General features: G+C 45.0%; 1 protein-coding gene across 8 annotated transcripts in view; it reads left to right on the plus strand.

Annotated features, from left to right (window-relative positions):
* The window catches only part of KIAA0586 (KIAA0586 ortholog), a 71,652-nt gene extending 50,723 nt beyond the window's left edge, over positions 1–20,929 (plus strand). For all 8 annotated transcript variants that reach the window (XM_053394249.1, XM_053394758.1, XM_053394429.1 and 5 more), the window contains exons 32-33: positions 612–699; positions 20,685–20,929. In XM_053394249.1, the coding sequence (XP_053250224.1) occupies positions 612–699; positions 20,685–20,824 (228 nt within the window). In that variant the 3' untranslated portion in view covers positions 20,825–20,929. The remainder of the gene's footprint in view (positions 1–611; positions 700–20,684) is intronic.
* The last annotated feature ends 5,366 nt before the right edge of the window (positions 20,930–26,295 follow it).

Raw genomic sequence — 26,295 nt, forward strand, 5'->3', positions numbered from 1 at the left:
TGGTTGTAGTCTTAGTTGAAAAGTTGGACATGCATTACAATCCACACTTTTCTAAGAAAATGTAAATGCATAGTTAATGCACCTTTTTTTCTTAAATGAGCTTTTTAAAGGGGGGGGGCAGCTGTAGCTCAGTGGTAGAGCATCTGCAATAAGAAGGTCCCTGGTTCAGTTTCCAGCGGCATCTACAAGAAGGGCTGAGAAAGATTCCCTTGCTGAAACCCTGGAAGGTTGCTGCCAGCCCATGTAGACAATACTGAGATGATAATAATAATAATAATAATAATAATAATAATAATAATAATAATAATAATTTATTTGCACCCCGCCCATCTGGCTGGGTTTCCCCAGCCACTCTGAGTGGCTTCCAGCAAAGATGAAAAATACATTAAAATGACACATTAAAAACTTCCCTGAACAGGGCTGCCTTCAGATGTCTTCTAAATGTTAGGTAGTTGTTTATCTCTTTGACATCTGATGGGAGCTAGGGGGAACAGTGGCCTGACTCGGTATAAAGCAGCTTCTTGTGTTCCTCTTAAGCCGTTTTTTGTTTGTTCTGAACATTCCAACATCTAGTTGATGGTCTAACATGACATTTAATAACTGACATACAGAAAGAGCGCCAGGAGCCACAGCAGGCAGCACCCATGAAATCCAGAATCATCTGTGTGAAACCGAAATCCGAAGTCGCACAAGAACCAGGTAAATTATTTCTTTTATGTTCCCTTAGACCTGATATGCTGGGCCACTTTTTTTATGGTAGCAGATAGTCACTTTAAACCAGGCATCCCCCAACTCGGCCCTCCAGATGTTTTGGGACTACAATTCCCATCATCCCTGACCACTGGTCCTGTTAGCTAGGGATGATGGGAGTTGTAGTCCCAAAACATCTGGAGGGCCGAGTTGGGGGATGCCTGGTTTAAACCAACTGGCACGATATCCTTCTGTTCATTTCCCCACGCCCACCCTGCATTGCAATGCCACTCGGCAGCATGGCATGGCACATACGGTGAAGTGCAGGTGCTCAACGTAGCAAATGGGCAAAAAGATGAAGGTAATTTGGGGGGGGGAGCAGCGAGTGCCTGGTTCGCCCTCTCTGAGCAGGGCGGCCAGGCTGTCTAAGCAACAGGGCCAAGAGAATTATTATTATTATTATTATTATTATTATTATTATTATTATTATTATTATTTATACCCCGTCCATCTGGCTGGGCTTCCCCAGCCACTCTGGGCGGCTACCAACAATTTATTAAAATACAGTCATCCATCAAACATTAAAAGCTTCGCTAAACAGGGCTGCCTTCAGATGTCTTCTAAAAGTCTGGTAGTTGTTGTTCTCTTTGACATCTGGTGGGAGGGTGTTCCAAAGGGCGGGTGCCACTACTGAGAAGGCCCTCTGCCTGGTTCCCTGTAACTTGGCTTCTTGCAGGGAGGGAACCGCCAGAAGGCCCTCGGCGCTGGACCTCAGTGTCCAGGTAGAACGATGGGGGTGGAGAGGCTCCTTCAGATATACTGGACTGAGGCCATTTAGGGCTTTAAAGGTCAGCACCCACACTTTGAATTGTTCCCGGAAACGTACTGGGAGCCAGTGTAGGTCTTTCAAGACCGGTGTTATATGGTCTCAGTGGCCACTCCCAGTCACCAGTCTAGCTGCCGCATTCTAGATTAGTTGTAGTTTCTGGGTCACCTTCAAAGGTAGCCCCACATAGAGTGCATTGCAGTAGTCCAAGCGAGAGATAACCAGAGCATGCACCACTCTGGCGAGACAGTCCGCAGGCAGATAGGGTCTCAGCCTGCATACCAGATGGAGCTGGTAAACAACTGCCCTGGACACAGAATTGACCTGTGCCTCCATGGACAGCTGTGAGTCCAAAATGATTCCCAGGCTGTGCACCTGGTCCTTCAGGGGCAGTTACCCCATTCAGGACCAGGGAGTCCTTCACACCCGACTGCCTCCTGTCCCCCCAAAATAGTACTTCTGTTGTCAGGATTCAACCTCAATGAAGAACCTTCAATGAAGTAAAATAATAGCAATTTGTTTGGATCTGGAATTAATAAGCTATAATTCTGTCTTATAATAATACTGTACCATCTTTTATATCTATTTGTATGTTGAAATTTAGTTGAGCTTGGCAGCTTATTGGAATAGCATGTTATAGAAGCTGAGGCTCAATTTCAGAAATGTGCTTTGCTAAAAGCATATTGTAGGTTTCAAGGTAAACTTTTATATACTTCCTTGGGAATCTTAGCATAGATGTGAGAAGCAGCCTCATGTAGTGGTATTTGAACTAAAGAAAAAGGATATAAATACTCTGTGAAATCCACAGAAAAGGATTCTGTGAAATCCTTTTGTTTTTTTTAAAAAACAAGTTGAAATCTATTGTTGTTTTATTTCATAAAATTTATATACTTCTTGATTGTTAAAAAACAAAGCAGTGTTATCAATTTAAAATAATGGTCTAAAACCTAAAGAAAAAACAACAACAATAAGCTAAAGACCAGCTTAAAACGTATGTCAACGATCTGTAAGTCTGGATAGGTTTATAGGTTCTTGGGCTGGGGTCTTGTTTGGGGGGGCATTGTTGCTGTTCTTGATATTGGTTTTATTTTGGATCTTGTGATTTCTGTGGAAATGGTTCAGTTTAGATGTGTATTTTTTAATATTTCATTTATTGATTATGACTACTTTTGTCATGTTGTAGTTGTGTGTTTTTTCCACTTTTTTAAAGTAACCTTGAGCATGGTTTGGAAAGGCAGCATATAAATAAAATTATCTATGTATGTAAACAAAAAATGTTTTCAGCAGGAGCTGAAAAGAGTAAAGTAAGCCATTCTAATGTCCAAAAATCTATGGGTCTGTAAATATACGATATTTTTAAGAAGTGTGTACCTACATATGTTGTGAATGTGGCTAGCATGTATCTGCATGTGCATTACAGAACATGTTACTGCTGCATCATGTATGAATGAGTCAATCTGTTAAATATGAGCTCTTGACCACAAGGTGGCAGCTTCTGTTCTTTTTTTAAGGAAGAATGGCTGGTGGGTTTCACATAGAACAGGGGTGGGCAACTCCCAAGAGACTGCAATCTACTTACAGAATTAAAAACTGGCAGTGATCTACCCCCATTTTGGGAAGAAAAGCCCCAATTCATGTCAAAGTTGTTGCGCTTTTTTAAGGGAGGAGGAAAGCCCCGATTTTATGGGGTTCAGGTCACAGTTGTTGAGCTTTTTTCAGGGAGGAGGAAAGCCCCATTTTTAGGAGTGTACAGGGCAAAGTTTGCTGTTTGTTTTTGTTGCTTAAAGATAAGATCTAATAGAGCGTAATCCATTTAATATATATGATACTAGTCTTCCTCTTCCCAACTAGCTGAACAGTCAGCTGCTTAATATGACTTACTATGCAATCACCTGTGATCCCAGTCCTAAGTGTTGGTAGTCCCCAAAACTGGAGGGTAAGGACTAGACACAAGTACCAGTATTTTCTGACCCATAGACCAGAGGGTGAGTTTGAGTGATCATTGTCTTTTCCACGCAATGCTCAGGATTTGTGTTCCTTATGGGTCACAGAAGGGGATTTGACTTATAAACACTTCCACATCACATCTATCTATCTATCTATCATCTATCTATCTATCTATCTATCGGGTTGTGCAGAAATCTCACTCACTGAAAACTTTGTGGTCATGGAGCCAATTAAGTATTGGAACCAGTCCAGTTCCTACCAAGCAAGAAATGCATGATAGTGAATACATGGCATTGAAAATGAGTAATCTGGATCTTTTGTGCATGCACACGATACGCAGGAGAAACCAAAATGCTTATCAACCCTTACGCAACCAATCTAGCAAGTGCTTCAGCTTCCACGGGGAAATGGGTGGTCTGGAGAGCAATTGTGAAAGCTTCCAGGGGGCTTCGTGTTCTGTGCTCAAAACATCTTCCTTCCTTAGATTTGGAAGCTATTATGTGTCACAGAATTCATTTCCTCGGTTAATAGATTCATTACTTGGCTTTGCAAGATAGTTTGCTGTCGTCTCTTCATTAGCCAGAAATTATTCTAATGAATTACAGTACTTACTGTGGTATAGCAAATCCCTACCAGATGCTTCAGCTGGAAGGGATGATGCTGGAGCCAACTGTGGAGCTCAAATCAGGACAAGAAAATGATAAGGCTATGGGGATTGTTTGGTTTGGCTTGGTTTCTGTGGTCTTTTTGCTGGTGTTCCAGAAGCGGCTTTAGGAAGTGGCATTATAGAGCTGGCCAGAATCAGAAACTGGGACAGCTTTCAGGGACAGACTTCCATCTGAAAGGTCTGAACAATCCTGGGTTCATAGTTTAGTAATTACGGGTACTCCCCCCCCCCTTTGAGATATCACTGGAGGGGTTCACGCCAGACTACTTCTAGTAGATTTCAGAGCCATAAGACCTTCTGACACCAATGAGGCTTTAGGGCCAGGTCACAACAGAGTAGAGTTGGTTACAGTACTAAGTTCCTGCTCCGCTGTTCAGAAAAACGAGTGGCTAACAAAACACATTTTGCTACCTGGGTTAAAAGGTTTGGTAAGCTTATAATGCCTGGTCTTCCAGTTCTGGTTTGTTGCTTGCTTGAGTAAAAACCTTTAGGAATTTGAGTCAAAGCGTTGGGCTGAAACAATTATGACAGTAGGTCTTACTAGAATCATAGAGTTGGAAGAGACCACAAGGGCCATCAAGTCCAACCCCCTGCCAAGCAGGAAACACCATCAGAGCACTCCTGACATATGGTTGTCAAGCCTCTGCTTAAGTCATGGTGTTCTCTAAAAAAAGAATGAGACACAAATGGAGAATTGATAATCGACCCATAGAACAGGTATCGTCTTTTAAATACCTGGGCATAACCTTTCAGGAAAAGGGCTTGTGGCATTAGCAGGTTAAAAATGCTATTGCAAATGCTCAAAGATCTACCAAAGCTATTATAAGGTATTTCTATGGAAAAGGGGGCCAATATATTCCGGCAGCCTCTCAAGTATTAACACAGCTGACATACGGCTCACAGACTTGCAGCTTCCTAAATCTTGGTCCCTTAGAATCCTTCCAAACTAAGTTTTATTGCTGCCTGTTAGGGATCCCTTCTTGCGTGTCTAACATAGCTGTCCGCTTGGAGGTTGGGAAAAATCCCTGTCAGTACTCGGATATGGACCCTGAAGATCCATTATTGGTTAAAACTTTATTACTGCAGGATTTCATATCTCTGTCTCTTCTGTAAAGGCCAGAAATGTTTCTGTAACCTTGAGTCTGGATTACTGTAATGCACCCTATGTGGGGGTGCCCTTGGGCCTGGCTTGGAAGCTCCAGCTGGAGCAGAATGCAGCAGCCAGACTGCTGATGGTGACACGTGGCCAACAATATACGACCCCCTTGTTAGAACATCTGCACGGGCTGCCCATTTGCTGCCAACCAGGATGAAGGTCCTTGCCACTTTACAAAGCCCTGAACAACTTAGGTCCAGCAATACCTTGGGGACTGCCTAAACTCTGATCCCAGCTCAGTCACTGAGATCATCTGCAGGAGTGTTGGTGGTGACAACATCCCCCAGTTGACAAGGAGCAGCTGACCTCAGCACGAAGGAGAACGAAATAGTGTCATCGGCCCAGTCTTGTAGGATCCTCTACCAATACAGATTCAACAGGCACCTTCTGTTTGAACCTCTAAAGGCCTGCTGAAAAGTTTTGTATTCCACCAGGCTTTACATAGACAATTATAAGCACACTTTTCAGTAATAATGAATTGCTGATCTCTGGTTTTAAATTGCTATGCGGCATTGGTACATAAAAATATTATTGTAAACCACTCTGGTATTTTTTTTGTGATATAGCATTATATCGATATTTTTTTCTAAAGAAGTAACGTAAAGTAAATGACAGGTAATGTGGAGCCTGGTGAGGCCTTTCAATATAAAGGGGGAAAGTGGGAAGGAGAGGTGCTACCAGCTGCTGCGATAGAAATCAACATTAACATTGTTTTCTTCTTGGTGCTACCTTGGACTCCTATGCTGCTGGTGAAACTTCATCCTGTAGGGCCTTTGCTTTGTCATCTGTGCCAAATCCGCTTTTAAAAACAATTGTTATTCTCTCCTCCTTTCCCCTCCGAAAGGCTTCTTGCCAGAAACAAATCTTTCTCACAGTCCCTCGCAGGACCCGGACACTTACTCTAGGATATAGCTGGAACAGCTCTGAGCGCCCTGCATTGTGCACTTCATGAAACTAGTAATTGCCGCTGCCTTCATTGAGAAAAGCGAAAGGGCGAGATGGGCAAGGATCCCGCTGGCACCCACCTTGAGTGGCCCTGAATAAAAGCAGATGAGGGTGACGCTGAGCTGGCAAGGCTGACCTGCTTTCACCCCATCAGGCATACGTCCCTTTACATAAACAGGGAACCGAAAAGCAGAATGAATGGACATTTAAAGGAAGGGGCACGCTGGGTTGCTAATGACTGTATTAGCCCAGGAGCCGCTTAGTTACCCTTCCCTACGCTTCCTGCAAATTAAGGCCGCAGCAGCATGGTGCCTGTCACTTCTGAGTTGCGCCAAGCAGAAAATATAAAGCTGTCCTTAACTGCCCCCTGGCCTATACGATGCAGAAAGCTGGGGGCTAAATCAGAGGCTGAAAAAGTTGAGCAGGATATAGCTGGTGCTGCATGCGTCTGTATGTACGGAATTTCAGTTGTTTCGTTTCTAGGAGTAATTGTTGAGACGGTGCGATGGGCATTCGTGATAAAAATGATGTCGAGGCAGAGGGACATGGCTGGGGGGAGGAGAGGCTGTTGGCCTCTGCCGCAAAACAGTCCACCCTAAAGGGTCGGTGATGAATGTGGCTGAGGAGGTGGTGGAGGCTTGGGGACCAGGTTTGAGGTTCCCCACCTTAGCTCTACCTTCAGTTGGACTCAGTCCCAGGGTTCCAGAGGGAGGAAAATGTCACGGTTAGTCATGGCTACCACTCTGGTGCACAACCCAAGCAGGTTCAAAGCTAATGGCAATGAGAGCTTAGGGGATCCCACGGATTTCAATGAGAACTGGGTGCAGTGAACTTCCTCTGACCCCTGAACTTACTGTAACTTATCTCCTGGTTCTCATGTCTAGGATTGCAGCAGAGGGATGTTCTGGTACTATATATTTAATTCCAACCATGTTGGCTAGTTGCTTGTGTGACACTCCAGCGTTGCCAGGCTGCGCGCATGTGTTGTTCTGTACATAATCTGACATCAAATAGGTTTACATTAGTTCAATGAAACACAGCACTTAACTCAGAAAAGCCGTTTAAGATTTTAAGTAGAAGCCAGGCCTATTTGGGTAGCTCCCTAATTGCCAGTGTTTCAGGGTGCTGCGTGTTCCCCCTCCCCCTCTCTTAAGAGCATAATTGTAGTTCTTCAAGTGATTGCTGTGCATAGTTGGCAGGCCTTAATGAAGGTTTCTTTTAGCAGATTGCAGTTGTGAATTATTATTTTTATGAAAAAATTATAAATAGGGAATATTTAATACTATTCCCCGTTGCTTGAGCACAGTGATATGCTACTTAGAAAACATGCTTCTTATTCCCTCTGTTGTGTCCCACACATGTACGTGGCTGCCTGGCTTTTGAATTTATTTATTTTTCACATTTATATATCACCTTTATCTCGCAAGGATCTCAAGGTGGTTGATGTGGCTCTCCTCCTCCTCCTCCCCATTTCATCCTCACAGCAACAACCCGGTGAGGGTGGTTAGACTTAAGAGAGGATGGCTGTCTCCAAGGTCACCTAGCGAGCTTCGTGGCTGAGTGGGGATTCAAACCCTGCTGTCCCAGGTCCTAGTCCAACGCTCTTAACCACTAAACCACCACTGGCTCTCTGGTTCAGGTGTTGACTCTCTAGTTCTCTGCTTGTCATAAGAGCAAAAGCTTCTGAGCTCCTCCTCCCAGCTGCGCAGGAGGAGAAAAGGGAACAGAGAAGCACACAGTGTTGTGCTTGCTGTGGTTCATGCATGTTGCACTAAGCCAGGTGTGGGGTGCTGCTCAAATGTTGCTGAATTTCCATAATCCCTGGCAGTTAGCCATGCTTGCTGGGATTGAAGAGAATTATATGAGCCACATCCAGAGGACCAAAGCTTCCCCACCCTTGCACTAGGCCACAGTTTAGTATAATGCCCTTCATCCAGAGAACTCAGGGCGTTCACAGCATGAAAATGCAAGATAAAAACACAAAATGCATAATAAAAACAAGAACAAAAATAAAGCAATAACCCCTCTCCCACAAATGCATTTTAAAGGGTAAAGGATGTTAATCAGTCAAATGGAAGGGACCATTAAAGGTGTTCTGAGTGCTTGAAAAGTTTGCATAGTGTATCTGGCATAGGGAGTGAACCCTGATGTCTGTGATATCTTATGCATGGTCCTCAGTTGGATGGTCAGTAATCATGAAGAAGACTCCCTGAAATCTTCCTTTGCCTCCATACTGCCGATCACTAGGCACAAGAGTGTCTGCTGTAGTTAGCACTTTCAGTTGATGCAGGGGCCACAGTGAGGTCCAGCAGACCTGGCTATGTGCTGTGTGTGCACCTGCTAAAAAACATATCCCAGAATCCTCTGGACAACACTGGGTTGTCGTGGCACACACCTGCAGGAGTTCCTCAGTAGGCAAGTTGGTGTGAACAGGATTTCTTGAAAGAGGGAATACTTCCAGCACAACAAAGCCACTTAGATAAAAATGGGTTCACCAATGTTGTCGCTATGTGGATAACTCATTTTTTTACTGTCAAAGCAGTGATGGCCACACCTTCTGGGAGGTGTTTGAGGAAAAGAAGGTCCGCCTTATTTAGAAATTTCCAAGAGGAAATTCCAAGTAAAATAAATATATGCTTTACAGTTTTCTTAAGGTGCCTTAAGACAGAAACAGAATGAGCAACACACACACACACACACACACACACTCGAAGCACTTTGGAGGAAAGGGGGATCGGGGGGCTAATCTGGACTGAAATTAATGAATGTAAGAATTAGAAATAAAAACTCCTCAGCCTAAACAAAAGAGGAGCAATTTCCCCTCTTAACCAGAGCCACACAACCGTTTCTTGTTTGCTTCCACTCTGGTTGACTGTTGTTGTGTTCTGCTAACTCTCTTGGGCAGTAGCTTGACTTTTGTTGAATGAACTGATTGTTTTCCTTTTGTGTTGCCCGTCAAGCGAGCCCCCATCTGGTTTGCATCAGACTGTTTTCACAGCCAACAACTGCTGCCTTTTCTATATCCTGACACTTAAGGGCCCCCACGCTATCAAAGCATTGCTGTGAGAGCCTGTCTGGCTGGACCCATGCAGCTGTGCCCTGGCAGCTTGAAGCTATTAGCCAAATAATGGCAACTTAGAACTTGAACCGGCTCTTATTCCCATTGGTGGGGTGTGTGTGTGTGTGTGTGTGTGTGTGTACACTGAACAGTGTGTACACTGAACAGAATACCATACTGCTGAACCCCACAATTCAGCAGTGCGAGCCCCCAGTTCCATCTCTTCTTTCTAAAACTTTCTAGGGTTGTGTTTTTGCTTTTTAATTTGCAAGCATCTGAGAGAACTGCAATTTCTAAAACACACACAAACACATTAACCAGAGGCACCTCCTTTAATGTTGCTTAGAACTGCTTCCAGTGGCATTGTTCAAGATATTAGTTGGCGTGCAACGATACAAGGAGGATTTGCTTGTTCAAACTGTGATTTATTTATCTTTTAGGATTGCCAATGGACACAAGGTTGCTTTTGTATTCAGGAAACTTCATGGGCTGTTTGCAGACCCTGACTTTATGCTGCTTCATGCATTTTCTGCATGAGGATTTTTCTTCTTCTAACATGCAGCACAGTTGGGACCCCTGGCAGCCCCTGCTTCCAGATTGTAAAAGGGCTATCTGGTCCTCAAGGTTCATAGGCCTTCTCTGAATGGCTGGGCTGGGCCTATTAAAGCCCTGGAAATCACAGCTGGCCTTAGTGTGGCTTTCTGATCCCTGGTCTGTGATATGACAATCCTCTTTTTCCCCAGGGCATCATCTACATGTGGAAAAGTAGGTATTGCCACTGGCAATTATTCAGATATTATTACGAAGTCGATGTGCTTTCTAGTGAACAGTGGTTAGTTACCACTACTCCTACTGTACTTTTTAACATAGAGGAGATGTGCCTTATGTATATGTGTGTGCGCGTGTGTATTATAATTGCATGTGTGTGTGCTCACTGTAGAGACAGATTCGGAAGGCGAAGGCTCTGACATTGCTCTTGAGTGTGTGTGTGCACATGGCGATGCGATCTCTGTCTCTCTCACACACATTTTCTTGCACAGCTTTGAGGAATGCTGGAAGAGCAGCGTGAGGCCACAGCGCTACAGTTGCCAGCACGCCATCTGATGTGAAAATGGGGGGGGGGTGTTGTTTCCTCAACGCTGCATTAATTTTGTTTGCTCCTGGCACCCGTTGCGTGTAGGATTCTTATCGCTGTCACTTTCAGAAACAGATCTGATTATCTAAAATAGCTTCTCTCTTGCGGGCTTCCTCTGCTCCAGTATAACACAAAGCTTGCAAGTAAATCTGTCTGCTGATACTCGCAAGCAGGACAGCCAAGCAGCCCCAGTTGTTTCCCTCCTGAATGTGGTTTTTCCCAGCCATCGCGCACATCCTTTTAAGCTTATCCTCACATGTCTAGAAACACTTTAATTTTTTAAAAAAATCAGCTGGCACCAAACTGGAATGTTAAAAGGCTTGTGTTGTAAGGCGTCTTGAGTTTCTGTAAGAAAAAGCGACAAATAAGTTTAGTAAATAACAATAATTACTCAGGTTATTGTTATGTTGTGTACCTCTGCCATCTGGTGCACTTGGCCCCAGCAGGACCCTTGAAATTCACGTGTTTACTGCCTTGATGCAAGGATTCTTTTCTAGCTACGGACATATTTTTCTAGTAGCTCAAATGGTAATAAAGACACCTGATCTGTTGGCCTTGCCAGAGCTCTGGAGAGAGGAAGCAGAATTGTGCTGGGCCATCAACATGCTTTACGGTTTATGAGACAACTGGACCTAAAAGCCTCTGTGGAACAGCAGGAATGTGCACTGCTGTTCTTCGGCTTCTACTAGGGAATGTGGTTGCAGATGGGAAGCATAGCACTCACTCCCTCTGCCTGACTGCCCAGAGCCATTGCCTACATTGTGTATTTTGGGTTTACATTCAGCTGTCCTCTCCTTGGGCATCTACATTGGCTGACGGTCTGTTTCTCAGTGCAATTAATGTCATGGACTGGTTGGACACAGAGGAATAATGGGAGGAACCAGCTGGCAAACCACCAAGGGAAGAAGACTCAGAACCCAGGGTTTGGTGGTGGCACAACAAGTGGTCAGAGAGAGAAGATTGGGAGGGAGGGGAGGTGACGTAATCTGAAGAGGTAACAGGGCTTAGTGAGCGGGGGCAGCCTGTGGCAGAGAGAAGTCCAGAATCAAAAGCAGAAGCAGGAGAGGAGGGAGGCCAAGAGGCAGAAATGGCTGGTGAAGAGTCATGGGTGTCTCCCCCTCCTACTGTGACAAGCTCTGTTCCCCCTGTCTCCCTGAATCAGAAGAGGCATGAAGAGGGCAGAGGAGAGGTTAGTGTCAAGCAGGTGCAGTCTCAGATTGCTTGGGGGAAAAACCCTTTAAAAAGAAAACCTTTTAAAAGAAAACACTCCTAAATGACGTAGGACATTTCAGCAAATGTGGAGTGTGCTTGCCAGGAAGGTTCACCTGCCATAGCCTTTGATATCTTTCCAATACTGGGTCAAATCCCATCAAATGCAGGACTGCAAGAGTACCAGCTAGCTGGTTTTTGTTCTGTTTTTCTTTCTTGTTTTCTAATGTGTGTTTCCCTGTACCCTCCGTAGTATTGCATTATTTTATTTTGTGTTTAACTTGCTGGTTCGGTGTTAATATTTTGTAAGCCACCCTCAGAGGCCCTGGCTTTAGGGTGATAGATACATTTATAAAACAGATAGAACAAAACAGTAATTCGAGGGATGCTCTTAATCTGCGTATTAGCTCAGTGCAGATATTAGGGTGTGTGAGCGAGAAGGAAGCAGGCTTAATGCTTAACTTGGCTGCACTTCTTCCAGTCCCAGAAGTTTCTGTTAAAAATCTGGGCCACTTTCCTAGTCAGCCTGGGTTGGGCTGCAGATGAAAGAGATGAGATTAAAGCGAAAACACTTTTCCTTGTTTGCATAGTTTTGACCCAAGCCCAGGCAATAAGTGATAGCAACAGTGCTATCTCCTTTCACTAAAATAAAAACAGTTTATCCCAGTGTAATCATCTGCTTATGTTTTGGTTTCTTCCCCTCTTCATAGCCTTCCCTTATATAGCATTTTTGTATAAAACGTTAAGTTGAATATAAGCTACAAATATTTGTAACAAAAGATTAAAGCTTCATATCTAAAGCCAGGGGAGGGGTGTGAGAAGTGCAGAATAAACAATAACTGAAAATGGATTTTCCCAGAACTTGGGGGGTCAGTGTTTCTCCCCCCCAAAACAACAACAAGAAAAACTGGATGGGGAAACAATGCACACATGTCACTATTGTTATTTTAAAAAGCAAACAGAAAGGAAGCATCTTTGGAAAGTGTCCTGAAAGAAGACATTGAAGTTGTCTCCATTAACTTGTGCTTAGCAGTGAAACGACGTCGGCAGCGGCTTCCAGATTGTACAGTCAACTCCCCACTTATGCAGGGGTTACGTTCCAAGGCACCGCCCGCGTCAGTGAGAAGCCTGCAAACAGCCCCTCAACCTCTGGAAAGCCTTGAAAAAAACAGCAGCATTTACCAGACGCCAAACTCCCACCACAATCGCTCCCTCCAAACCTCCTTGCTCAAACACCCAACTCTCCACAGAGCCACAGCGGTCTGTGCAAGGGCTCCTGGGATTGCACTTGCAAAGGCTTGTGGGATTGCTAGGTGCTGTTTTCGTGCCTGGGCTCTTTGAGGGTTGTTTTTGACATTTTTAAAGTACTTCCAGGATTGGTATGTTGCACATCAGTTGGTTATCCAGAAGGCAAATTTGTCCACCACTGCCGATCTTCTGCTTTGGGGCTTTCTCTCGGGTCACGGAGTAAGACTAAAACCCAACAAGTCTGTCCAGAACAGATGTCCTGTGGTTATCAAGCGGAGATCCTTCAGCCAGCTAGTCAATATGGAAAGGCACACCAAAGGCAGAAATCTTGAAAAGCACTGCAGTAGGAAAACAGGCAAATAGAAGGGGAAGAAATGGAGGCAGTGAGAGATTTTACTTTCTTGGGCTCCATGATCACTGCAGATGGTGACAGCAGCCATGAAATTAAAAGACGCCTGCTTCTTGGGAGAAGGGCAATGACAGGCCTAGACAGCATCTTGAGAAGTAGAGACGTCACCTTGCCAACAAAGGTCCTTATAGTTAAAGCCATGGTTTTCCCAGTAGTGATGTATGGAAGTGAGAGCTGGACCATAAAGAAGGCTGATCGCCGAAGAATTGATGCTTTTGAATTATGGTGCTGGAGAAGACTCTTGAGAGTCCCATGGACTGCAAGAAGATCAAACGCATCCATTCTGAAGGAAATCAGCCCTGAGTGCTCACTGGAAGGACAGATCCTGAGGCTGAGGCTCCAGTACTTTGGCCACCTCATGAGAAGAGAAGACTCCCTGGAAAAGACCCTGATGTTGGGAAAGATGGAGGGCACAAGGAGAAGGGGATGACAGAGGATGAGATGGTTGGACAGTGTTCTCGAAGCTACCAGCATGAGTCTGACCAAACTGCGGGAGGCAGTGGAGGACAGAGGTGCCTGGCGTGCTCTGGTCCATGGGGTCACGAAGAGTCGGACACGACTAAACGACTAAACAACAACAACAAGGAAAACAGGTTAATTTTGACTGATTTGTTATATTTCTGTGCCGCTTTTAATTCAAATGAATCCCAAAGCGGCTTACAAAAAAATAACAACAATAAGTTACAGCACAAATACAGCACAAATCATATAGGGGCAATGAACCAATCGCCAGTAAAACAATCCATAAAACACCATCAACAAAACAACTAAAAAATAAGCTGAACGGAACTGTTACAACAAAAGCCATATTATATGGTTAACAGATCAGTGTTTTATCATCTGTAAAACAGTAGCAACAACATTAACAAAATAGCAACCAAAAAATAAACCAAACACTACTGAGTTCATGCACACACTGTCTGTCTCTGTCCCATGACTCATAATCTTTCACTCTATTCAGTTCATTAAGAGACACGTATCCACGGTGCCAGTGGCAGGAATTCCATTCAGAAGGTTCCTTGGGCTGGAGATGGGGCAGCGCAGGTGAGCCCAACCACCCCATGATGATAGCCAAAGTCTCTATCCCTTCACTGTCCTTCTGGAAACAGCTCCCTTATGATTTTAATGGCTCCGTGGGCTCACTCTAGGTTTTAAAAACTCTGGATTCTGCAGAGCTCTAGATTCTGGGTTTCAAAAAAAAAATTGGGGTAGGGGAAATGACAGCAGCCAGCTTTTTGCTTCTTCTGTGTACTGTAAGAATCAGGTCTATATTCCTACCCTCTGCCTCCTGTTCCTTTGGGACTATTCAATCTGTACAAAGGCCCATCCCTCTCAGCCCATTTCTGTTTGTAGGAAATCTCCTCCTCCTCCTCCGCAGCAGCACAGTGTGGCATGATCCGTGAAGGAGAATGGGAAACGTTTTGCTTATTGACGGCTCCCTCTCTCCAGCACTGTCCCAGATGCTTGCGAGTCATTTTGGAAGTGCTGGCACTCAGCCCAGTAGACTGCCTCTCCACAGACTGCTGCAAAAGCAGCTGAGGTGCGGACCTTTTCACACCATTAAACTCTTCACATTTTCATAAACGTGTCTCGGTCTTGCGTGTAAATTCTGCTGTGGTTTTAGAGAACCATCTTGTACCCACTCTGGGAGAACTGGAGTCACTGGTCCAGTGACCTTCAAGGGAGAGTGCAGTGTTGGACACAGGGATAATTGCCATTAAGCATTAGATATAAAGGACTGGATAAGACCTGAAGGTCACCCACTTTCTCTGTTTTACGTTAGCCCAGGCCATAGTCATCAAGCAAAAATGAGTAATGAAAAGGTATCTCCTGCGGCAAACATGGTTTGGTCTGGCAGAAATACGTGAGTTAATTCCAAGAAGCTGTGTGCTGCATTGGTTAGAGTGTTCAACTATGCCGGGGGGGGGGACTTTTGTCAGTCCAAGGGTCAAATTCCCAAATGGGCAGCTTTCTGAGGGCCACATGCCACACCCAGCCTGGACCTTAACCTCTGTTGCTTGGCCCCTCCCCATTAATTGTCCTGTTAACATCTTTTGCTGCTCCAGTTTAACCACCACCCAGAGATTTTTTCTCCCTTGCCGCCCCTTATGATTCAAACTGGTTGAGGCTAATCTGACTTCCTTAGGGCCTGGGACCTCTAGGGTGTTGCTATTTATAGACCTTAAGGTCCTCCATGGGGCATACCAGGAGAGGCGGTCCCATAGGTACGAGGGTCCTAGGCCGTGAAGGCTTTCCGTGACTTTCTGTGACTAATAACCCCGATGGATTTTCTCTACCTCCAAAGCTGGAGGCAGCGTCCTTCTGAATACCGGTTGCTGGGAACTGCAGTGGGGCAGGAGAGGGCTCTTGTGCTCAGATCGTACTTTGGGGTTCCCATAGACGTCTGGTTGGCCTCTATGAGAACAGTAAGCTGGGCTACATGGGCCATGGGCCTGATCCAGTGGTTCTTATGTACTGATTCCAGATGAGAAAGGTAAAGGACCCCTGGACAGTTAAGTCCAGTCAAAGGCAGGGTGCAGTGCTCATCTCACTTTCAGGCCAAGGGAGCCGGCATTTGTCCACAGATAGGTTTCCGGGTCATGTGGCCAGCAGGACTAAACTGCTTCTGGCGCAACGGAACACCGTGACAGAAACCAGAGCGCCCGGAAAAGTCGTTTACCTGTACCTCCAGATGAGAACAGGGGTGATGTTAGAGAGAGGACCAGATGCTTCAAAAGGTGCTTTTCATTTCTCTATCAGGGATGTCAGGGTGGGCATCAGGAACATGTCAGCAATAACTCACAAGGTGTCAGTGAACTTAACTCTTTATTCAAAGAGTGCCTAGTGAGCACTGCAACTCTTCCCAGTAGGTCTTGCCCCAGTGATTCAGTTGCAAGGACTAAAGGTCCCTGCCTTCCCACAGCTCTCCTACTCCTGGGGGTTCTTCCTAAGCAATCTGAGACTCTGTCATCTTGCCTGTCTCTACTCCACCCTCTTCAGACCTCTGAGGAGACCAGTGGGTCGGAGGAGCTGGTCACAGCAAGAGAGAGAGACCCCCCTGGCTTCTTCAGCCGCCTGCCTCATCTCTGCCTCGTGGCCCCCTCCTCTCCAGCCTGCAGTCTCTTGACTTCTCTCTGCCACAGCCTCTTCCTGCTCACTAAACCCTGTTACCTCTTCAGCTTCCAACACCTCCTCCCAGGCTTCTCCCTCTGACCACTCAGTGTCACCCCACCAGCAATGAGCTCTGAGCCTTCTTCCCTTGGGGGTTCCTCAGCTGGTGCCGCCCACCATTCCTCTGCATTCGGCCAATCTGTGACAGGGGACCCTTTCAAATTCCACTTTTCTGTCTGCCATGAAGACATTCCTCTCTACTCACCGCAGAAGATTCTGGGGCAAATTTGCTTCATGCTAGCCAGGCCTGTTGAGCCACTCTCTCTGTTGAGAGGTGAGAGCATAAGATTCTGCATTTCCTGATATAATGGCAGCGTGGCATGGACCCTTTTGTTTCAGTCCCTTTCCACTGCTGTCACGCACTGAAAGGACATTGAGCTGAAATGCACTATGGCCCTGAGGCCTCTCTTCTTATAAACTTATAAACTTCAGAGGAAACCCAAGGTTCTCCAGAATGTAATCCAAAATTACCGTATTTTTTGCACCATAACACTCACTTTTTTCCTCCTAGAAAGTAAGGGGAAATGTCTGGGCGTGTTATGGAGCGAATGCCTGCGGGTGGCGGGGGGATCTGCCACAGTCGTGAGCAGAGGATCCATGGTTCCCCTTCCTTCCCTCCTCCGTGGTTACAAAGCGTGGATCCACATGGATCCTCAGGATTTTTGCAATGGGCTACTCCAAACTCACTGTCAGATCACATGTGTGTGGCCACAGCATGAACCACAAAAATCATATATCCACTATTTCGTTTAGAATATTTTTTTTCTTGTTTTCCTCCTCTAAAAACTACGTGTGTGTTATGGTCTGGTGCGTGTTATAGAGCGAACAATACGGTAATAAGTTTAATACATGGGTAGGCAAACTAAGGCCCAGGGGCCGGATCTGACCCAATCGCCTTCTCAATCCGGCCTGCAGACGGTCCAGGAATCAGCATGTTTTTACATGAGTAGAATGTGTGCTTTTATTTAAAATGCATTTCTGGGTTATTTGTGGGGCATAGGAATTCATTCATTCCCCCCCCCCAAAAAAAATATAGTCCGGCCCCCCACAAGGTCTGAGGGACAGTGGACCAGCCCCCTGCTGAAAAAATTTGCTGACCCCTGGTTTAATACATGGTAGTTTGTAGCATTTTAAGACTGTTGTTAGATCCCTTTCATTGTATGCTGTTTTCACTTGCAGCCAAGTGAGCATTTTAAGCAGTCTTCAGTCTTTTGTGAACAGCCATTAGATCCACAGCTTTTAGGTCCACTGGGAAAATGCTGTTAGGCATACATGTAGCGCATTAGTGCTTCTGGAAGCATCGCTTTCGAAAACCGTTTTCGCAAGTCAGGCAGCTGCTTGTGCATCACGAGGCTCAGATTTTCCTTTCCTTTGCAACAGCAGCCGGCAGTTCTCATTCAACCTTAAAATAAAAGGAACAGCACAGCTCGAAAGAAGCAGGACACCAAACCACTTCTCTGCAAAGAAAGGCCCTAAAGGGTTGGAGACCCTCTCATTCTGGAAAGACGCAACTGAGAAAGGAGGAAGCAGGCCGGCTGAAAAGGAGCTTTGCAGCAAGATCTCCAAATACTCTCCTTGTGAATTGCTGTTTTCCTTGAGATCTGTGACTTTCCACATAGTTGGTCCAAGAAGAGCCCATTGACTTTTCTTTTTAATAAAGTGTCTGTTCCTTTTCTCCTGGGAGTTGCATGACCCGCCAGGGTGTGCACCCCAGCATCTTTCAGAGGCAGTGTAAGAATTTTTTAATTGAGTCCGGCCTTTCATGGCATGTGACTCTCGTTTGCTATATTCATAGGATGTTATATCATTGCCATGGAGAGACAGGCACGCTCTGCCTCCATGCCTCTGCTGTTTTCCAAGAGACCGCAGAAACCCATATTCTTATCCATGGCTGTGCTGAGCACCTGAAACGTCAGACTTCTTAGCATCTTGAGCAAGAGCAGCTTGGATAGTTGACCTCACTGCCTTCCTTGAGAGGCCTTGCCAAAGTGCAAAGGCACGGTTCGCTTCGCTGTCCGTCATGCTAAATAAACTCGGACTCCCTGTGCTAGATCAGAAACTTGGGCTGGCCTGGTGGCGAGGAGACCCTGGGAGGGGAGCAGGAGGAGCCAAGTGGCCTCTTGCTGGTCACTTTAGAATGGGTCAGCAACCTTTTTCAGCCGTGGGCCGGTCCACTGTCCCTCAGACCAGACTATATTTTGGGGGAAAAATATGAACAAATTCCCGTGCCCCACAAATAACCCAGAGATGCATTTTAAATAAAAGCACACATTCTACTCATGTAAAAACACGCTGATTCCCAGACCGTTCGCGGGCCACTGGGAGGTTAGGCTGGCCTCAACTAGAGCCAGGGCTTTTTCGGCCGCGGCTCCAATCTGGTGGAACACTCTGTCACAAGAGACTAGGGCCCTGCGGGTCCTGACATCTTTCCGCAGGGCCTGCAAGACAGAGCTGTTCCACCAGGCCTTTGGTCAGGGCGCAGCCTGACTCCCTCCTCTGTTAATCTGCACAGAATTTTGCTTAACGGTTGCCATCAATTTGATTTTAATTAATTTTTATAATGGAATGTTTTTAGAATATGGGATTATTTGATTGTTGTTAGCCACCCTGAGCCCGGCTTTGGCTGGGGAGGGCAGGATATAAATAAATTTTATTATTATTATTATTATTATTATTATTATTATTCTCATTATTATTATTTAAAGGCAATTGGGCCGCATCCAGCCCCCGGGCCTTAGGTTGCCTACCCTTGCTTTAGAAACTCATACCTGTTGCTTGTCTGCAGCGTCAATGCCAGGGCTGATCTGCTAATTAGTAGTCTCCGAAGCGCAATACAGAACAGACTATATGAATCTGAGCTGCCGTTGCATAGCCACAGTAGATAATTAAGCAGGGGAAGAGTTGGTAAATATTATCCCTCTAGAGTTGAGGGGAAAATGTTAGTTGCTATGTGTGTCAGTGAAAGAAGCAAGATTATTAATGTAGCATGCCTCAGTAGTAATGCAAACTGCGCTAGAGACTTGGGTTTCGTACTTCTAATGACTCAGGGCCCCGGCGCTCTCAACTGATACTTCCTTTTGGTTTGTTGCACCTTGGGTGGGCAAGATGCACAGCCAGTCCTGGTTTCTTCATATAACAATAGCTGCCTGCTCTGGATTTCAGTTTCAGGTGAGGTTAGTTGAGCTTGTGGCTGAGGGGGCTGCCTTATGAAAGTCAGATGTGGTGGACATTCAAGCTGCTGTGCACATCGATCCAGTAGAATGACGAGAGTCTATGCTTTGTGCAAATTAGCAGTCGGAAAAGAAGTCCAAAGACTATATATGATTCTCTAAAATGTTTACTAAATTCATATCCTGTCCTTCTTCCCAAAGGGGCCCAGGGCAGCAAACACATTCATGATTTTAAAATGTACAATAAAAAAATGCTTAGAAGCTCTTTATGACATCTTAAAAATGCACAATGAAATTTTTAAAACAATTTTTAAAACAGATGTAACCGGATTGTAACCAGACATCATCGCTGTACTCTTTTCACATCAACAGGCAAGAGAGTTCCAGAGCACATTGGTGTCAATTGATTGTTGCCACACTGATGTGCAGAGAACAGGAATCATATCATAGAAACATAAGAAGCTGCCATTTCCTGGGCCATCTCACACATGTGTGCCCAAGACTCACTTGTGCATTCTCTGTCTCTTCTATGTTCATGAAAATTGCAAGTTCTCTGAGTACATCTGACTAGGCAAACGATGGTTTTCACTTACCCTCCCAAACAAACTTGCAAACCGCAATTTGAAGTGTCCCCACTAGAGAGATGGGCAGAGTTAAGGGGATTGAGTGGTCTTTAGCGATTATAGTCATGGATGCTTGTAATCCTCATACAGTCCAGTTTGAATAACTTAACATTTCTTCTCCTATTTTTGGATTTGGAAAGAAACTAGCCCCTCTCCTGTTTAGTGTTTCTCCGGGTTACTAGCAGTGTGGGTGGCTAACAGATGTCAGAGAACACACCCAGGAAAATCTGAGTCAACAATACAGCTGCCTGCATAAAATCTTCTGGCGTTGTCTTCCCATGTGCCGATGCTGCATGATCCAAACAGCATGCGCAGGGCCTCATGGCGTTTTTACATACGAAGATGATGAAATCAGACGGCACCTTTAGCCCATCTTGCATTTGTTCGCATGGCTCAGCTTGGAAACGACTAAATCTTCTCTCTCTTTCAGGGGGAGAAACGGCACCTGATTTAAGTTTCCTGCCTGCGCTGGCAAAGATGTCTACGATTGTACCATCTGCCAGTATAGACGACCAAAGCTTCAGTTCTGTCCACGGCAGTGCAGATTCGTCAGGGGCAGATACGTTTTGAAGTGTGCGTGTGTATTTGTGACACAGACGCATGAGCTGGGAAAGGGGAGCATTGACAGCTGTTTGTGCGGAAACAATATATGGTGCAGAAATGGCATCAACCACATGTTTTGACATCGAATTAATTGGCTTGCCTTTCATCGCTAGAAACTTTTTATACGTGTGTGTTTCCTACATGTGAAATATGTACACTATTTTTTTAACAAATTAAATATTTTATTTTAAAAAAATGAATTTCAGCCTTGCTGGGTATCTTACAAGCCCAGTGTTTCCTTTCCTTTTCTTTTTTTGACTTGTTGTTGCATGTTTATAATAATAATAATTTCATTATTTATATGCCACCCATACGATTGGGTTGCCCCGGCTGCTCTGGGTGGCTTCCAGCGATAGAAGACAATAAAATATTAAAAACAACAACAACAATAAAACCTTTAAAAATTCACTATATGGGGCTGTTTGGAAGGGCAAGGGGGATCAGGCCATTTGGGGGAATGTAGGACCAAAGCAGGCCATTCGTTCCTCTAGCTCAGTATGACCTGCACTGATTGGTAGCAGTTATGCAGGATTTGAGACATAGGGCTTCTCCAGCCATATCTGGAGAAGCCTGAATTTGAACCTGGGACCTTCAGCGTGCAAATCATGTCATCTGCCACTGAGTTATGACCCTTCCCTGCAGTTGGCGCCAGAAAGGTTTCTTTGTTCTCCCAAGGCGGTAAGTAAGCACCAGTTCCACAGCTTGGGAGCCTTTGCACAAGGAGTCCACGTTGGGTCTCCCTAACCTGGAAGGGGCAGGATGTGTAAATCCCACGAGTTCTTTCTTACTGCCTCTTTTAAAAATGCAGGGTTTTTTTAAAAAAATTGTCCTTGCTCATTAATTTTCCAAAGAGAGTAGTACACACAGCAGCAAGTGTATTGAAGCTGTGGGGAGCACCTGCTGACTCGTGCTGGAGCAGCACTGGAGAGTTTGAAGACTGAAGTCTGTCCATATTGTTGTTTAATTGTTTAGTCGTGTCCTACTCTTCGTGCGTGACTCCATGGACCAGAAATGCCAGGCACTCCTGTCTTCCACTGCCTCCTGCAATTTGGTCAAACTCATGCTGGTAGCTTCGAGAACACTGTCCCACCATCTCGTCCTCTGTCGTCCCCTTCTCCTTGTGCCCTCCATCTTCCCCAACATCAGGGTCTTTTCCAGGGGGTCTTCTCTTCTCATGAGGTGGCCAAAGTACTGGAGCCTCAGCTTCAGGATCTGTCCTTCCAGTGAGCACTCAGGGCTGATTTCCTTCAGAATGGATAGGTTTGATCTTCTAAAGGTCCATTAGAGATGTGCACTTACTATAAGATTCGGTTTAGGCTCCAGTTGGGCACATCAGAAAGCATTCTGCTTTCTTCCTAAGTGCTTTTGGAGGCTGCCTGATTTGGCTGAAGATCCACATCTGCAGAATTGGATGTAAATTGCAGGCATGTTAGGATGAAGCCGGCCAAATTTTGGAAGGGGAGCTGCAGCAATTTCCCCACAAGGGCAGTCTTTACAGTTTGGGATGGGAATAATAATAATAATAATAATAATAATAATAATAATAATAATAATAATAATGGCATCACTTAATCTCCCCTAGTGTTTTGTGGGCAATTGTACTGAAAACGGAGACATCAGAGAAGTGTGTCCCTGGGTAGGAAACCTGTCAAATTACAAACAGGCCCAGGAAATTTTGTGCTAGACAATTTTTAAGTTCATTGGGGGGCGGTGAGTGCACAAAAAGCGATTTGCTCCCCTCCCTGTGGTTTTGCGGGCAACAATTTTATTATCATAGAGGTGCCCCAAGGATAGTAAGCTGTGAAACGTCAGAAGGACGCCCAGAATTTCCCAAGCAAGCATGTCTAGAATTAGCAGAGTACAGAGAACAGAAAAAAATGAGGTGATATATTAACATCTTTCCCTGATAGCATCATGATCAGAAAGCTGCTAAAATCATTCCCACCTTGGGATTGGCCATGCTGAAACATGGGCAAGAAATTTATTAAATAAGTGAATTTAAAAATGAGAAACTTTTGAAACAAAGCTGCTGTAATTTTTGGCTTTAAAATTTATTTGTGTATTTTACGTGTGTGTGTGTATATCTATATACATAAACATGTAAAATACACACACACACATACAATTATCATATTTTATTGGTTTAATATCCTTAACACATCAAACTAAATGCCTAGTCTCAGTGACAGCAATTTTGTACATACTTAAACACCATCAAATAAATCAAACATGAAAAAGTAATATATCTAAAAATGCACAGCTCTCTGGTAGCAGTTTCCAATGTTATGTATGTACACTTAGAATAACCTTAGGGCATGGGTGATATCACACTCTTAACACAAACATAGTAAATCAACCCTCAATGTCAAAAACCCTGCTCTCTGAGCACAGTAATTACAAAAGGACAACATAAACGCTGCTGGCAAGAGGCGGGGGAGACAATTAAGGCAGGAGTAAGAAACAAGAAACGCTGGAGAGAGGAGTCAGCGAGTGAATTATGGAGCAGGCTGCTCCATAAGAATTGGAATAATTCTCTTTCTGAAGCAACTGGATGTAGACAAAGTCCTGAACAATAACACAGACCAAAAGACAACATTCCCTAACTAAAAATTAATAAGGAACTGGTGCTACCATGAAATTATTATGAAAAGGGACTTTCCCTTGATATTACAATAATATTGGTTTTGTGACGACCTTAGTTCCAACATGCCTATGGTTTGTTAAATTATCGCCAGGGCTTGGAATGATTTCATTCAGTTGAACAAAGCTCAACTAGCTCCTTTTAAAAGCGACCTGCTCATTTTATGGAAGGCAGAAGCCATTTTGGGAAGGAAGCAGGATACGAATGAATGACAGTGAAATCAAATCATTTTGTTAGCCATTCAGGGATGGCCCTCTACCAGTTTTCCAATATCTGGGTTTCACTTTTCTGGTTGCCTCCAACACGTAGAACAAAAGAGTCTTTGTCTTTAAAAAAGGACACCCAAATATGTAAAGAGACATAAACTGGAGAGAATCTTACTTTATCATATATCTATAATATATATTACATTCCTGTAATGGTGTATTGCAGGGGGGGGGGGAATAGTCGTCTTGGACAAGCTATTTCCCCATCACTAATCTTCCTGCAGACCTTCCAGAATGTAGGTTGGAAGGCACTGGGTTAGCAACATCACGTGGAGTCGGTTGAGGGCAATGGTGTGAAGACAGCCCATGTGATCCAACCACATGATTTCACTATTTCACATAATCTTAAAAGGTAAAGGGACCCCTGACCATTAGGTCCAGTCGTGACCGACTCTGGAGTTGCGGCTCTCATCTCGCTTTATTGGCCGAGGGAGCCGGCGTACAGCTTCCGGGTCATGTGGCCAGCATGACTAAGCCGCTTCTGGCGAACCAGAGCAGCACACAGAAACGCCGTTTACTTTCCCGCCGGAGTGGTACCTATTTATCTACTTGCACTTTTACGTGCTTTCAAACTGCTAGGTTGGCAGGAGCAGGGACCGAAACAGGAGCTCACCCCGTCACGGGGATTTGAACCGCCGACCTTCTGATCGGCAAGTCCTAGGCTCTGTGGTTTAACCCACAGCACCATAATCTTAGGCAGTGCTTTTTTCTGGGGGGAACAGGGGTACGTACACCCCTTAAATTTTTGTGAAGCTTTGTACTTTTGTCCATTTACTGTATTTTCCCCAATTTGAACTATAAAATGGTGATTTTCTTGAGTCAAAATGAGAGTACCCCTAAACATTTTTTTAAGAAGAAAAGCACTGATCTTAGGGAAGTGTGGGCCGCAGGCATAGGAGAGCATCAGCCCCATTGTTGTGGGTCTAGGAGACTGCTGACCTGGCAATCTATCGCCTATGACCAAAACTGGTTTCTAGGTCTGTAAGACACAGAACAGCTGTGGGGCCAGTTGTGTACTGCAGGCTTCACCAACTTTGTGCCCTCCAGATGTTTGGACACCAGGTTGGCAGTGGCCAGTGCATCCGCTGCATTCCATTTACCGCAAGGTAAATACTTGCCCAAATGGAAACTGGGTGGTAGACGGATGCTACAGAAAGTATACAACCACCATCGACATCTGTTCTCCAGATGCTAAATTTGCATAGTTGGCCTTGAAGGGAACAACTCTCCCTGCTATGGTGTATCCTTTTTGTTATTGTTGATGTACGATGTTTTCGCTGCTCTGCTCCGCCTGCTGCAAAAAAGGACAAAAGGGGGCAAGGAATAAAAGCAGCTCCCATGAAACGAACGTGGTAGAGAGCATCCATCATCATCTCTCTCACACAAAGGTAAATAAATAAAAATATGAAGTCCCCACAGCATTCCTGAAAGGGAAGGGATTTTGGTTGGATAATGAGAAAACCATGTTGTTGTTGAAAAACCTTTAGCTCAATTCATGTGTGTGTGTTCTAGTAAGCAGGAATCAAAGAGCCAAAAGGGATTTTTTTAAAAATAAAAAAATAAGACTGTAATTTAATGGGGGTGGGGGTGTTTATGTTTTTTGCTTAGTTTGCTTTTTATCTTTTTAAACTATTCATAATTTTTTTTCATTTCACAAGACATGTTGTTAGTGTTCCAATAGGGGAGAAGAAGCTTCTTCGAGAGTGGGGAACCTTTGCGTCTCCAGCTGTTTTTGGACTACAACTCCCATCATCCCCAGCTAGCAGAACCAGTGATCAGGGATGATGGGAATTGTAGACCAGCACACCACTGCACTTCCAGCTTGACACTCTCTCCCCCAGCCACCAGCCCTGACCACACACACCCCCGTCCCACATCTGAGCAACATGGAATGATGGCCAGCGATGCATTCTCAAAAGGGAAAGCTTGGCTGCATAGGTTTGGACTTGATTCTGGCGACATATACAGGGCAGGGAGGGAGCTAATTTCGCTGGGTCAAATATAAAGGTAAAGGGACCCCTGACCATTAGGTCCAGTCGTGACCGACTCTGGGGTTGCGGCGCTCATCTCGCTTTACTGGCTGAGGGAGCCGGCGTACAGCTTCCGGGTCATGTGGCCAGCATGACTAAGCCGCTTCTGGCGAACCAGAGCAGCGCACGGAAACGCCATTACCTTCCTGCCAGAGCGGTACCTATTAGCCTACTTGCACTTTGACGTGCTTTCGAACTGCTAGGTGGGCAGGAGCAGGGACTGAGCAACGGGAGCTCACCCCGTCGTGGGGATTTGAACCGCCGACCTTCTGATTGGCAAGTCCTAGGCTCTGTGGTGTTAACCCACAGTGCCACCCGCATCCCTAAACAGTGTGCTACGCTATCTTTATTTTCTTCTTCTTGGCTAACTCAGGAGGTGTTTGGCGTAAACTGGATACATGAACACCTCATCGCCTCCCGGCCACTTTCTCTTCTGCTTCTCCAACTTGGCTCAGCAATAACAACAATAAAAAGGAGGGGTGGGGAACCATTTCAGCTTGG

Source organism: Podarcis raffonei, chromosome 1, assembly GCF_027172205.1.
Source record: "Podarcis raffonei isolate rPodRaf1 chromosome 1, rPodRaf1.pri, whole genome shotgun sequence".
Lineage (NCBI taxonomy): Eukaryota > Metazoa > Chordata > Lepidosauria > Squamata > Lacertidae > Podarcis > Podarcis raffonei.